General features: G+C 34.6%; 2 protein-coding genes across 2 annotated transcripts; both read left to right on the forward strand.

The window, feature by feature from the left end:
- The first annotated feature begins 2619 nt into the window (after nucleotides 1-2619).
- LOC11430090 (dipeptidyl aminopeptidase BI) lies at nucleotides 2620-11488 on the forward strand. Its single transcript, XM_024785256.1, has 11 exons — nucleotides 2620-3030; nucleotides 4252-4418; nucleotides 4731-4953; nucleotides 5073-5217; nucleotides 5300-5503; nucleotides 5627-5761; nucleotides 7164-7292; nucleotides 8508-8920; nucleotides 9061-9277; nucleotides 9911-10104; nucleotides 10476-11488. The coding sequence occupies exons 1-11, from the start codon at nucleotides 2624-2626 to the stop codon at nucleotides 10669-10671; spliced, it is 2430 nt and encodes an 809-aa protein (XP_024641024.1). The 5' UTR covers nucleotides 2620-2623; the 3' UTR covers nucleotides 10672-11488.
- Nucleotides 11489-12287: 799 nt separating this feature from the next.
- Nucleotides 12288-14906, forward strand: LOC120580505 (uncharacterized). The gene is made up of 2 exons (XM_039834163.1): nucleotides 12288-12544; nucleotides 13738-14906. The coding sequence occupies exon 2, from the start codon at nucleotides 13752-13754 to the stop codon at nucleotides 14598-14600; it is 849 nt and encodes a 282-aa protein (XP_039690097.1). The 5' UTR covers nucleotides 12288-12544; nucleotides 13738-13751; the 3' UTR covers nucleotides 14601-14906.
- Nucleotides 14907-15393: the final 487 nt, after the last annotated feature.

The raw sequence follows: 15393 nt of genomic DNA on the forward strand, positions 1-15393 counted from the left end.
CTTTTATTCTTCTTCTCTTTCACTTATTTTATGTACTAAAAGTTGATGAATTATGTACTATAATGAAGAATGTTATTAAAGGTAATTTTATTGCTGTTCTGTTTTACTACTATCTGAGTTACAGCTTAATGTAGATTTGTATGGGGTTGTTTCGCTGAGCTGTGTATGCGAAAGGTTTGAGGTGTCTTAGGTTATCTCGCAGCATGTTAGGTATTGGTGTAGCAGGGAAGGAAGTCCAATTGATGCATTGGAGAGTGTTTTTGATTGCAGATTTTTCCTGCATAATGCAGAATTTCTACGAGCATTTTTTATTTCAACATTCTTTGCCCCCAGTCGTAACAGAATTTCAAATCCCGCTGTCAAGGCTTCTATAATTGGCATATATAATTTGGATCATTTTTGGTGAGGCCACATCCTATCTTTAATGAATATAAAACTATTGTTGAACGAAACAAGAGTTACCAAGCAGAGGGATGAAAGTGTACCAAAAGTCTTTGTTATTTGCAAAGGAGACATTTTCATTAGAGAAGATATGCAATTATGGATAATTAACAGAATTGGTCCATGTATTGAGGTGAATGTGATAAAGGATTCAGATAAAATGGTCATGTTCTCCAAACCAAAAAAGCTCAATTATTAACATACTAGCTGTTATGTGTTTTATGTTAACTATGGTCTACGTATATGAGGAGTATGTTCCACAAATATTACGAATTGTAAAAGGCTAAAATATGGTTTTAATCCCTGCAAATATGTCTCGTTTTGGTTTTAGTCCCTGTAAAAAAAAAAATTGTTTTTGGTCCCTGCAAAATATTGTCTTTGAAAATAGTCCCTGGAGGGACTATTTTCAAAAACAAATAATTTTGCAAGGACTTTTTCTAAAAACAAAATATTTTGCAGGGACCAAAAACTACAAAATTGGTTCAATTATAATGTGTCACGTATGCAAATTATCACAAAAGTGGGGTCAGGGACTATTTGTAGATTTCTAGTTTTGGACCTTCATGAATTTTGACTGTACAAAATAGATGATATGGCATGGTAGTAAACCGAAATTTGCTCAAATTAGCAAGAGGGTAAATCAAAATATTCTCAAATTACAAGGGGGTAAGCCGAAATTTGAATATTTTACAGGGGGCGAAATTTGTCATGAAGGTCCAAAACTAAAAAATCTTCAAATTATAAGGACAGAAACTAAACAAAAATTTTTACAGGGGGAAAACCGAAAATGACGTATATTATAGGGGGATAAAACACTATTAACCCTAATAAAAATTAATAAAGTACAAATTATAAAAATTGAATTCATTACTGGAAAAAAAATAGAGTAGAAGACCCCTCCTGTGAATGTTATGCTCCCTCTCTGAATCAAGTTTCAACATTTGTCCGGTTAAATAAAAAATCAATGTAAAATTTCATTAAAGTTTGTAGAATCAAGTTTCCACATTGGCCTCTCCATCTGGTACGTTCAATATGAAGGTTAGTATGAATTTGTAATTCATTGAGAGGCAAATTCTATAACTGCATCAGTAGTATAGAAAAATTATGCAAAACATTTCATCGGAGTTTTAAAAGAAATTTTTACTGGTAAAAAATATTTCTCAACAAAGTGAAAATTGAAAAAGGAGATCACTTATATGTACTTTAATGATAAATGTAGCAAGTAGGAAAAATTGATAATTGAAATAAGTTCATGATGAAATAGTTTGAGATACAAATTGAGAGAGAGAGAGAGTTATGTCTTATGGAATTACAACATTTTTGTTTCATTAAATAGAAATTAAAGATATCAAATTCAAAAGTTAGTTTCCAAAAAAATGGAAGAGATAATATAAGGAAGAAAAACATACTATAGGAACTCCTACCATCATTGCATTGTAAAGGCCTCATAGCCACACATTAAAATTAAAAAAATGATAAAGCAAAGTTAGAAAGGAAATAAAGAAATGATCCAGTGAGATGAAAGATGGAGAGAGTGATTCAAATACAGACAATCAACTTGAATTAGAAGGAAATGATAAAATAAATAAAGATATGTCAATGAAAAGAATTATAAGAATCAAGGAATGAATTAGTGTAAGTGGTACCCCTCATTTCATGTTGAAATTTCCAATTTAAGTGACCAAGCGTGACTTTAAAATTAATGGGAAGGTTAAGAATATCAATGAAAAGAAATGGTAGTGCCTGGGAAAAAAATGGTGGAAGGGAAAATTGTAACGAAAGGTTGTAATGGAATAAAGGTCAATGACAAAAAGATTGTAAAGAAAAGAAGTTACATTTTGATTTTCAAATATGATAACCAAACATCGTTGATTTTTTTTTTACTTCCAACCGTTTATTTTATATGGAATATTTACAAATAATCAGGGGTAAAATGGGTAAACAAATAGGCTACACCAAAATTATGTTTTGCATTAACAGGTAGGTATAGATACACCCTTCGGTCACTAATACAAGTAAAAAATTACATTTTAGATTTATTTATTTAATGATGTATGTGGTCTATAATAAAGACCATGTGCACACCGCGCCTTTATTTAATAGGTAAACAAATGTAGATTTTTGTTTATAATAGCGACCGGAGAATGGTGTACGTATTAAAGAACTATTTTGAAATTTTTATATGAATTATTGCGAGAGAACGAGAATCTTTTCCATGGCACACCGCGCCCTTATTCATCTCCCACATTGCCACGCCGCCAAACTCAAACTCGAACTCACCAATGTCACTATCACTTCCCTTTTCTCCACCCTCTGCCACCACCCTACCACCACACTTCCGCCACAACCTCCACCCTCCCCAAGAAAACTCCCTTTCACAGTGTCTGTTCACGGCAGGACATGGGAGGACCCATATCACTGGATGTCCAACACCGACGATCCTCATTTGTTGGAACATCTCAACCGTGAAAATAGTTATGCTGATGCATTCATGGCTGATACTCTCAAACTTCGCTCTCAGTTGTCTTCTGAGATGAAAGCACGATTGCCTCCTTCTATTTGCACCCCACCTGAACGTTGGGGACCATGGTTAGTTTTCTTCTGTTTTTTAAACTTAATTAGCTCTTTACATTCAAGTTCAATTGAAATAAAATAATTAAACTTAAACCTTGTGTTATTTGGGGAATACAATGTTATATACATAATTCAAATGCACATTTTGTTGGGGGAAGAGATATAGAGGGGAGAGATTTTAAAATGCTTTGTGTTTGGTTAGACAAGGGGAGGAATTTCGACGGAAAGTAAATTACATTTTTCACCCTTATAATACAGGGTTAAAACACTATTACTGGGAAAAACCAGAAATGACTAATATTACAGGGGTAAAACACTATTAACCCTAATATTTAATGTCATATTAAGAGTATAGGGTTATTGTAGTGTAAGTTAAATCGATTATTCTCTCCGCTCGCTCAAGAACACTTAGGTGAGATGGTAAGGATCTTTCAGCTTAACTAAAGGTTCTAAGTTCGAATCCAGCTATGAGTTGCGGTCTTACGACGAGGATCAAGGGAATACTCTTGAATTGCATGCAAAGGTTATCCAATTCACACGAAAAATATATATCATTTGCCCTCCAAGTCCCCCATTTTGGAGGGAGCTAAAATGGTCTCAGGAGGGATTGGTGGAAGAATGTAGTTCTATGCCGGATAACAATTTTTTGCAGGATAGCTCTTAAGACAAATGGTATTGGAACATTTATCCTAATGATGGGTACTCAGTCAAAGGAATTTATCATTGTTGACTCAGGTTGTTCAAGATGAATAGGCGACTCATAAGGATCTCATTTGGGTCAAACCAGCTCATCTAAAAGTTCATTTGTCTCCTCCAGAAAAAATGAACCATGACACTAAATCTTGAAATAACCACTTGCTTCCCCTCCAACCAATTAGACCTGACTATTTTCACATATTAATGACTTTACCTATGTATAAAGAGAATACAAGATTTTAGTGTGACATTTTTTTCTTCAATTTTGTGCGCGGTTTATTGGTTTTGATTGAAACAACTATTGTAAAGAATACAATAAAATAGACACACTAAACGCAAAAGAAATGCAGAATGATGAACACACCTTTGTCCGTCTTTCTGCTAGTTATTTATAATTTATAATCTTGAATATTTTGAAAACTAATTTAAATTGAATGTTTAATTTTAATTAAAATTGATTGTGTTAATGGAACTATACAATTGTATTTATGCAAAATGGTTTATTTTGATTTAATTGATTGCTTTTGTTTTGTTGTTCAGGTTGTATTACCAGTACATTCCAGAGGGAAAGGAATATCCTGTGATGTGTAGGAAGCTGGAAACAGAGCGAAGTGGTTGGATGAATACATTTTTGCACCGCCATGGAATGGCAGGATCTAAAAGGGAGGAGGTTTTGCTTGACTGGAATGAACTCGCAGAGAAATATGGTAAGTTACCATTCAACACAATATATGGATGTATTGTAAGTTACCTTGAGTTTGATTCCGAGACTTGATTATGCAAAATTGAATGCAAGTCTGACATGTTATAATTAATCTTGTTACTCTAAATTGGATAAGGAATTAAGGTCACTGTTTTAACCTCTGGCTATATTACTTCATGGGATGGTTCATACTGAATTTTTTTAAGGGATTTATACTGAAATTGTTAAATGTTAAATTCTGCTTGATTTTTTTATTTTGTTTTATTACTTCCCTATTGGTGATTGGTGATATTTAACAATTTAAACAATACTACAGGGTATGTCCACGTGGGAACATGTAGGGTTTCACCTGATCATAACTACCTTGCATACACGGTTGATATTTCTGGTGGTGAACGGTTTATGCTTCAGGTTAAAGACCTCAGAAGTGGATTACATGACCCAAATATAGAAGTGGATGATGTTGTTAGCTTGGCTTGGGCTCGAGATGCAAGCTCTCTTTTTTATACTCAATCGGATGAAAACCAGCGACCTTACAGGCAAAATATTGTAACCAGAATCTCTGTTTTGTGGATTTTTTTAGGGTTTGGGGAAGGGAAGGTAATGAATGATAGTTGCGTTAAGATCGTATCCTAACTTTTGTATGATATTACGGCAGGGTTCTCTGCAGGAAACTTGGATGTGATCTTGTGAATGATCTCCCAATATTTACTGAAAGTGATTCCAGTTTTTGTGTGGACATAACAAGCACAAAGGATGGCAAGTTCATTACTGTGAATTCAAACTCAAGGACTTCATCTGAGGAAGGCTTATATGTCTTGTTTTATGAATTTATAACAAATTCTTTCTAACTTAGTGACATGTTTATATTGATTCTTATCACAGGTTTATGTTATAGATTCCACCAATCCAATGGATGGTTTACAAAGACTATGTGAACGTACTTCTGGTGTACAGTACTTTGTAGAGCATCACTCTAGTCTATTTTATATCCTCACTAATGCTCCTTTGCCTGATGGTCAATGGTCTGGTGAAGAGTATTACCTTGTTAGATGCCGAGTTGAAGATATCGAGTCACCTAAGTTGCAGGTTATGTTTGATGAGCTTCATACATCTCTCTCTCATTTAAGCTGTCATTCACCTGTGCGTCTGTGTGTGATGATATCGTTATCGTGTCTCTAACTCCTCATTTGTATGCTCTTTTTATTTCAGACTATCATCCTTCCTGATAAAGATACAAGCCTATGTGATATGGACATCTTTAATGGACATCTGGTTCTTTTCCTCAATAAGAAAGGTCTTCCTTTGCTATGTTCCTTGAACTTACCTTTCGAAATTGATTTCAAGGTATATTATTTGACATCAATCACAATCAAACTGATGCTACCTGATATACATTTTCTAAACTTAATTTATATGTGATAACTGAATGGCTTAGTGTTGGGTTAGTTAATTGAATTTGTTGCTAAATCATTTTAGTGGGAAAGTTGGCTCGATAAAAACAAATTATCATTTTGTATATAAACCGGTTTCTTCCACTTCAACTAATAGCATAATTGAATCTGCAGATTTTTTATTATTTGAATCTGCATATTTTTTATTATTAATCAGAAAGGGCTGTACAAATATATACAAAGGCAGTGCTGTCGAAATCCTTAAACTTGTATTAGTATTAATGTTAGCTTAGGGCTATGTACTGAAAATATGAAATGCTATAAAGAATAAAAGGAAAGAGTCATCCAGTCAAAAATGAAACCTTAGATGCATCCATCTTGTTACATAAATGCACTTTTCTACGATCCTGTAAGGACTTAGTCAGCATGTCCACCAGCTTACATTGGATATCATTCCACAAAAGAAAGTTGATAACACTTGAGAGGTTCGTTTCTCAATTGAAGCAGCAGTAACATTTTTTTGTTCAGTTCTTTCATGAAAGATTGGATTTGAAGAATGATTGGGTATCACAATAAAGTTTTACAGGACCTATCTCATAAAATCTCAACTCTTGGAGCAAATATTTTAGCCAGAAAAGTTCACAAATAGTCTTAGCTATAGCATGATGCTTACCATGATTATGCACTTGATCTTTTGACAACAATATTTTCATGCTCTTCTTTAAGATCAAGTTTCCTCCTATAAGCATGCAATAACCTGAAGTGAACCTTTTCTCACTAGCATCACAATCCAACTGTGCATATGCAAATAAGACTTGAGAAACAAACCAAGTGGTTGCTCCAAAGAATCTGCTCCTCTAGCTCACTTTATAGACGGTACAAGGGCAAGCGCCTCACAAAAAATAATAAATGCCATCATAATAATATAAAAACAAATAGCATAGTATTTCAAGCCATATATTTGAGTGTAATCTTTTGGTACTAGTTGGGATTTTAATCTGTCCACTTGTCTATTTGGACCAACTTTGATAGTAAAATCAATACAACGACAGTCAACTATAGATTTTGCAGGGGGTGAGGACAATGTGCCATATAGGATACGCTTTCTTAATAGCCTTAAGAGGAATTACCAGCTAAGTGATAAAAATCATGAAATCCTAAAATTGAGGAGTGGGAGAGGAAAATGGTAAAATTACTTGCAGTTACTGCAATCTATTAAGACCTTTTCTTTTGGGTATATCATTTTACTTGCAGCTTGTAGTTTGATTTCCTTGTCTGGATTGATATTAAATGAAAAAGCTCCTCTAAGATGGACTGCAAATAAATTATTGACCTTATCATGCGTTGTTTTGCAGAATCAAGTATATATTCAAGATCTGAAACCATGGTACTTTCCTCTGCCATTGAATACATGCAGTTCCGTTCCTGGTTCCAATCATGACTTCCTGAATACGGTTTACCGTGTAGTTCTTTCATCACCTGTGGTATGATAACTTAAGTCATCTATATATACATTTGTAGATTTAGTTATGATTTGCTTTACTCATTTGATCATTTAATGTCAATAAAAAGGATTTCAAACATTAAAAAAAAAAGAAAAATTATTTACTATATTTTTTTAGCAGCTTTGTATAAGTAGGTTAGTTTCTTTGTTAATATAATGTTGGTTTTTAAAAGGAGAATTTCCTTGTTGACCATATCTCACTGCCTGTACCTATTAAAAGCCAACTTCATTCACTTTATATTATAAATCATTGAGATGTACCATAGATGCTACACTAGTTGTGTACCCTGGGCTGAGTTCTGCTGCAACACTTCTTATCTTAGACCTTAGATGTCACTCCAGTCTAGTTACTATAAAGTAGGGAGCCTCCTTACTGCCTTCTGGTTTACATGAATTGAAGCAGTGGAAGTCTTCTTGGAGATAGTTGCAACTTGCAATACTCCAAGATGCTTGTGAAGTTGTGATACGCTCTTCCAAGCCCAGCAGAGGGTTGAGTTTTATAGTTTGAGAGTGGTATGGCTTGATTTCAACCATATGGCCAATTAACAGTAGCTAAACAGAACTATTTAAGGGACCCCAACCAGATGTTATAGCAATGCAACACCAAAGCCTTACCGACTCCTTGAGCTATTCTTTGCAGTAGAATAGCATCAAGAAGCAGGATCTGTCAATGTACTATGGAAAATATTCTCAAGAAAATGCAAAATGGGAACTGGTTGGCCAATTCCGATAAAGGTATCTTGAATTTATGCTTGAGGATAAACTCAAAACCGAAAGGGTGATGGTGTAGATCCCTCTATGGGATGAAATATTTGAGAAGGGAACTACGTAATTAGATTTGTTTTGTTTCCTTAACTGTTCATTGTTGTTTCCTTTAATTAGTTTATTGGTTCTAGTTCTTTTAAATGTTTGATTTTAATCATGAGAATCTACACTTCGGGATCTCTTTCCTTTTCTTATTAATAGTCTTGAAAAAGGCTGTCAGAATCAGTCAAGTATTCTAGAATCATTTTCAATGTCTTGATAAGGACTCAAATTGGGTTCTATCAAGTATGAGTCTACTTCTCTACATTCACTATTGATCACAAGATGGATTCTTCCATATCTAGACCTGTGAAGCTAGACCTGAGACTAAATCTACATCTACCTTATAGTTGCTTTAACCTAACCATGTTTTTCATTTGTGAGTGGACAGATGCCAGATGTTATTGCTGACTATGACATGTCGAGACAAACATATTCAATTGTGCATCAAGAGGAAGTGAATTGTGATTCTGCTGGTCAATCACGCATCCCACCTTTCGAGTTAATTAATAATCCAATTCAAGAAGCATGCATTGAAAGCAAAGAGAGTGCCTCACATTCCGATTCACAGAGATGGAAGGACTTTTCAGAAGTATATTGTTGTAAAAGAGAGGAAGTTGTTTCCCATGATGGTGTAAAAGTTCCACTAACCATTGTGTACTCAAGGGAATTCTGGCAGAAAGGTCAAAGCCCAGGAATTTTAGTAGGCTATGGAGCATATGGAGAAGATCTTGATAAGAGCTGGTGTTCAGATCGTCTGAGTTTATTGGATCGTGGTTGGGTTGTGGCATTTGCTGATGTAAGGTTGGTTGTTTGAAATCACTGAAACTGATTTTTGGTATTGTTATATGACCCTGTTGGTCAAATAGATTGGAAGTTTCTATTATGATACTGGTAACTTAAATATCCATATTTTTAATTATCTTCTTTCTGTATTGTACCAGAGGAGGTGGAGGTGGTGGTCGTTCATGGCATAAATCAGGGAGTGGACTAAACAAACACAATTCAATATCAGACTTTGTATCTTGTGGCAACTACCTGGTTAATGAGGGTTATATCCGCAAAGACCATCTTGGTGCTGTTGGATGGAGTGCAGGCTGCCTTCTTGTTGGCGCAACTATCAATATGTATCCACAACTCTTTCGTGCCGCCATTTTAAAGGTATTTGTCATCTTGACATTGAAGGGTAGTTTATCAGAGATGGCGTTAGTCGTTAAAAAAGACTTTGAACATTTCAATTGCAAGTTCTTTAAGTAAACCCTTTTGTCTAGTGTTGGGCGAAAACTCATTTGATGCATTGTTGTCAAAATTCGAAATAATCAATTCTCACTCTTTGATGTGTATGGTTAGTAGAAAGGCATAACTTCGGAGTTTAGACAAAAATTAATTTCAAAATATATATCACCGAGTGAGCTCGGAATTCTATCGTATAGCTCTTCATCTCTCTCCATGTGCACGTGTGTATGTCCGTTTTGGAAATATTTAAATGTATGTAAAGTAAAACACTATTTGCCTATCAAGGATCTATGTTTATGTCATGCATGTCTCGCATCATATATTTGTATTTTTATACCAGTGATCAATTCTCTGCTTCCAATGGTATCAATATTTTTAACTTTTTTTATAAATGTGGTAATTAACTAGGTAAGTAATTTCCTTAAAAAAAAAACTAGGTAAGTAATTCACTTATTTTGATTTAGAAGGGTAATAAATTCAATCAATATTTTGCATTCTCTATCCATAATTTCATATTTTAGTTTAACCTGTGACACTCGGATGGGTTATATGTATCAGGTACCATTTCTTGATGTATGCAACACATTGTTGGATCCCAGTCTACCCCTCACAATCCTGGATTATGAAGAATTTGGAAATCCTCAAATTCAATCAAACTTCGATTCTATTTTTAGTTTTTCTCCTTATGACAACATTCCTCAAGATTGTTGCTTTCCTTCAGTTATGGTTACATCGGCAGTTAATGATTCAAGGCAATCTCACTCTTCCAAAAGTCTCTAAGCATTAGTTACCTTGAGTTATGTGGTCAATTGGTCCCTTCAATCAAAGAACATCAATCAATAGTCATTCCATCAAGATATCTCTAACAAACATCCATCAAAACCAATAAAATACTTACATATTGACTTGAACAGTCTCTTGGTGCATCAAGAGAAACATAGAACTTTTAAAATTGTGGTGCTAAATTTGGAAAAAGGACCACATTGAATGATGTTCAAATTTAAGGGACTAGGTTGCTATTTAGCATATTTGAATTACTAAATTGACTCAATAGTTATATGCATTATATCTACTGTTATTGGCTTCAAGGAGATTGATGTTAGCAATTGACACTGATTCTCAGGGTTGGAGTTTGGGAAGGTGCTAAATGGGTAGCGAAAGTAAGAGATAGTACCTGCTCTCGTTGTTCTCGTGCTGTTATCATGAAAACAAGTATGGTAGGTGGCCATTTTGGTGAAGGTGGTCGCTATGCTCAGTGCGATGAAACAGCTTATGAATATGCTTTCTTCATGAAAGCTTTTGGAATGTTAAATGAATAAGTTAATCTATTAGGCCAGCTGCAGCTAGGTTATTTTCATCAGTGGAAGACTTGCCATGGAAAAAAGGACGAGTTCTTTCAATCCTCATAGTTAGTGTACAGTTTTTTTCCCTCCTATTTTGATTCTCCGGTGTCATTCTTCGAAGGTAAATGTTTTCAAATGCTATAAAGTGTGTCACTGCTCAATGATTCTTGTTATATTTTATCAAAGAAAGGTAATTGGATGCGCACGCCCTAGTTAACAGGAGTTGCTGTTTTGGGATAGGGAAATGAGGAGACTCACATGTTGTTAGAAACTCATGCTCATGACATTATAAAATTTGCATTGTTTGAACTTGTTATGTAGTGACTTCCTATTGATCAAGTGAACTTGTTATGTACTTGACTCTTGCAATGTTATGAGCAAGGATATGGGCTTCATTGATTCGGGATTGCAGACTGAGCACAATGACTTAGGGGGCCAAAATGATCATGATTAAACCTAAGAAGTGGAATTACTATATTTCCATTAGGTATAGAAGATTGATGGCTCACTAGTTTGTTTTTGAGTATGTTCGGAATGATCTAGAATAAGCGTGGCTATATAAGATCTTGTAGTTTCTCTATCATTACAATCAATGAAATTATTCATATCTCTTGTTTATCTCTCTATTCAGAGAATCATATCTATGATTTGGTTCTTTCACTGAGAGAGTTCCCACAATTAGCACAAGTGCTTCCGTGACGAACCAACATTCAAATTATTATTGAGGTCCCAACAATTATTGTCAAACAAAATTTCAAATAGGGTTATCAATAAAAATCTCAATTTTATTTCATCAAACAGAAAATTCTTAGCTTTATTTGTACAAAAAGAAAAGTCAGCTTTATGTCAGTCGTTTTCCATTTTTTTTCCTTCTGAATGTGTTACTAAAACTATCTAAATATGCATAAAAATAGTAGGACCAATATAAATTTCAATTAAAAAAGGTCAATTCTATGGTACACAAGTGAGAGGTAAATCTTTCATGATGCGCATGTTAGTTTTCATAGTTTGATTAATAAATTTTATCATTGGATCAAATAAGATATGATGAGATTTATTAATCTAATGTTTAAAAGCACATTTGTGCATGGTGTAAGATCATTTTACTTATGCACGTCAGATAAAATCCTAAAACATTTGGGTTGGATTGTTTGTTGCAAAAGAAATTCAGTAATTGCTAATCAAGTAATTAAACTCAAGTGGTTAATGAGTTTCCCTAAGATAAATTGTTCGGGAGAACTTGAGTTTGATTCTTAGTGGAAATAATTCTTAACCATACTTTACTTACTTACTTGCCGACTGAACTTTGGATTAGTAGGGCCCCTTCTCCTGTGAGCTAGTGGTTTAACACCAATTTATTTTTTTCTCTGGTAATAGATATAGGGAAAGAGAAATGATATTTTAACATCTATTTTGTGATAAACTTTCTCTTTCATACTCACGTTATTTTTTACTTTATCTCTCTATTGTTTTGGTTTTTATATAAATACCTACTTTTTCTTTGAAAATTATGGTTGTCAGTTGTCAACCAAATGGTCGTTCAAAGTAAATACTCGTGGCTAAGACTTGTAATAGCTTTAGAGGAATTCTTGGAGGTAAAAAGGGGAAAACGCCACCTAAAAACACTACATCTCACTCTGACTCCCTCACTTTCACTCTCACTCTCACTCACAAGACAAACACCTACACACTGCATATTTTCTCTGCAAAACTCAGAAAGAAAGAGACACACACTACACACTCAGCTTGAACTAGAGAGAAGGAGGAGAAGATTTTGTGCAAAATGACTTGACCATTGTTCTTGTCTTTGAAACCAACATCATCATCATCATCTTCTCTCTTAATTTTGGTGAGTTTCTCATATATTTTTCTACTTTTGGAAGTTGTTGAAAACATCTAAAATTAAGGCTGTATATGTGCTTGCATGTACCTTTTTATAGTTGATATGCATGTGTACACTAATGATTATGCATTTAAGCTCAATATGGTGTTGTATTGATTTCAAGTGTTACACTTTCTACTCTAGATTGAATGCATGTAAAATCCCTTGTATTATATTAAATTCAGTTCTTTGTAAATTAAGATACTATGCTAAAAATCAGATTTTTGTGCATGTTTCATCAAACATTTTACTAGTTTATGAGGAAGGAAGATGAGTACATGGTGAGAATATTTCGAGGCTTATTTGTTATTAAGGGAAAAGATTTCTTTGTAGTCTATTAAATTGAGGTTTCAGGTGTTGGAGTGAGTAAAAAAAATGAACTCTTTTGAGTAAAGAACCAAGTATTCTGAATAATTTAGTGGACTGTCTTCAAAACTTTTCATGGATCTGCTTACCTGTGTGTCAAATTTGTTTAATTAAATAGTCTTGATAGTTGAGGTTCATTGATAGTTGTATTGTGGTTTACATGTTATAATAAACATCTCAATGCAAGAAACATTCATTTAGTAAATGTGTATTCCTTGGAAAAGTCATAGGATGCGGTATGAGCCAAACAAGCCGTGATTTCTCTTGCGATTGTTGATGTCTAACTAAGCCATACCAGGGAAGAACTTCCTTTCCTTTCTTTGTCCAGATTCATAAATCTAGCATCCTTTTAGTTCTGGACCATATTTTATCCTAAACAATATTCTTAATATGATTTATCGATTAAATGTTGAGCTACAACTAGTTTTTCAACAATTGTTGTCCCCTGATCGGTAGGAAGATGTAGAATTTCTTAATAAATTTCATCTATGATTAAGGTGGTGGTGGTAAGCTATGAAGCACGGACACCGGACACAACACGGACACTGACACGCCGACATCGGTAATAATCTGAGAAAATGACGTAATTCAGTGAAATCATAGGTGTCGTGTCGGTCGGACACCAACGCGTGTCCGACACCGGGACACACCTAATCGTAGGTAGTAAGTAATAGTGGTGATGGCTGATAAATAAGTCCTGTGCCAGTATTTGGGCATTTTCTTTTAATATTCCTTCATTAATTTTATTTCTTTTGCTTCCTACATTTATCTTGGCTTTCCATTTGCTTTATTAGGAAGACTCTCCACAATGTTTGTGAAAGATGTGCCAGGAAAAGAGTTGCTTGAACATAATGGTCAAAAATGTGTAAGGAACTCTCCACAGGAAGCTCCAACCAATAATTTCCCGGACACGCCCCTCAAAACCGTTGAAGTAAAACGGCCTCGACTGGAGGTTTCAAGTTCAGCTCCTGTACAAATTCCTGGAAACAACCAGCAAGGTTCTTCGGAATGGGTGGATGAAATGTGGACGTCATTTTTCACTGAGATCAATAGTAGTGGTGATGGTGATACCACATCAGTCTGGGATGATAATTTTCCTTTCGGAGGCTTTATCAATAAGCATTTCAGTCAGGAAAAGTTTCATGAAAAAGTTAAGGAGTTGGAATTTGAAAGAGTACTCCAAACTAGCCTGACAGATTCCGTTCGAACAACCTTCCTTCTTCATGTCATGGGGCTAAAGTTAGGGGATACAGTCAAAGAAAACAAGGCTTATGTTGGAGAGATCACTGAATTGAAAAATAAGTTGTCTGAATATGAAAAGAATTATGTCGGAGAGATTACTGAATTGAAGAAGAAGTTGTCGGATTATGAGAAGGATATGGCTCAGCTCACTAATCTGAAAGACGAATTAAAGAAGACTTTGGAAGAAACAATCTTGGAAAAGAGGCGAATGGCGGCAAGAGAAAAAGACCTAATGGACGAAAATTCAAAGAATAAAGGGAAATTACTTGTAAAAGAAGATGCTTACAAAGTTACCGTTGACAAGTTGAAGGCTGAAATTGAAGAACTGAAGTATAAAATGTCAGTGCAGTACAAAGCCGGTTATGATAAGGCGGTGAAGCAAGTTGTATTTTTTGCATCAGGACTTAAACCTTGACCAAACCTAATGACCTAAAATTATTTAGGGTAAAGAAGGTTGTTTTGAAGGTGGGTAAGAAGTTGATAGCTGACTGAAGCAGATTGAGGAAATGCTCTTTTAAACTTCTTTTGGTGTTAGATTTTCTGGATTCCTCTTGAAACTTGATAGTGCATGGTTTTCAAGTAACTTTGTTTTGGGACTTTAGGATTGTATAGTATCTATAAACTCTATCTTTATATTATGTTTTGCTTTCCTCAACAACTATTTTTCTTATGTATGTTTTTAGCACGATCATGCTTTTTGAACTAGTAATTTAAATGTTAAGTACTGTTTTTTTTTTTTTTTTTTTTTTTTTTTTTTTTTTTGTGGTGGCGGGTTTTGAACCCCGGACCTTGCATATATTATGCATTTGTCCCTACCAACTCAGCTAAGCTCATAAGCACTGTTAAGTACTGGTTTACCGATGTTATCTTCTGTCGTCAATTTATACTTTAAATTTAAATTATTTAAATTCATAGTCGAAAATAAATAGAAAGGGCTGACTTTAACATTAAATCATATGATCAGATAGTTTAGATACCACTGAAGCAAAATACAGAACAAAAATAGGAAAACCACTTCTCACATTTCACCACACCTGGTACATCGCCGGCATAGTCTCTACTGTTGTGCTCACCGCAAGTACAGATGGTGTCCACCGTGCGGTATGGCATGAAGAATCGCCCGATTCTCCAAACTCACAAAATGACGGATTCATCGTCGCCGTTAGAGATTTCTCACGAGGGTTTCACATCTTCGCAAAGGTTTCAAG

The sequence above is a fragment of the Medicago truncatula genome, chromosome 5 (assembly GCF_003473485.1).
Source record: "Medicago truncatula cultivar Jemalong A17 chromosome 5, MtrunA17r5.0-ANR, whole genome shotgun sequence".
Lineage (NCBI taxonomy): Eukaryota > Viridiplantae > Streptophyta > Magnoliopsida > Fabales > Fabaceae > Medicago > Medicago truncatula.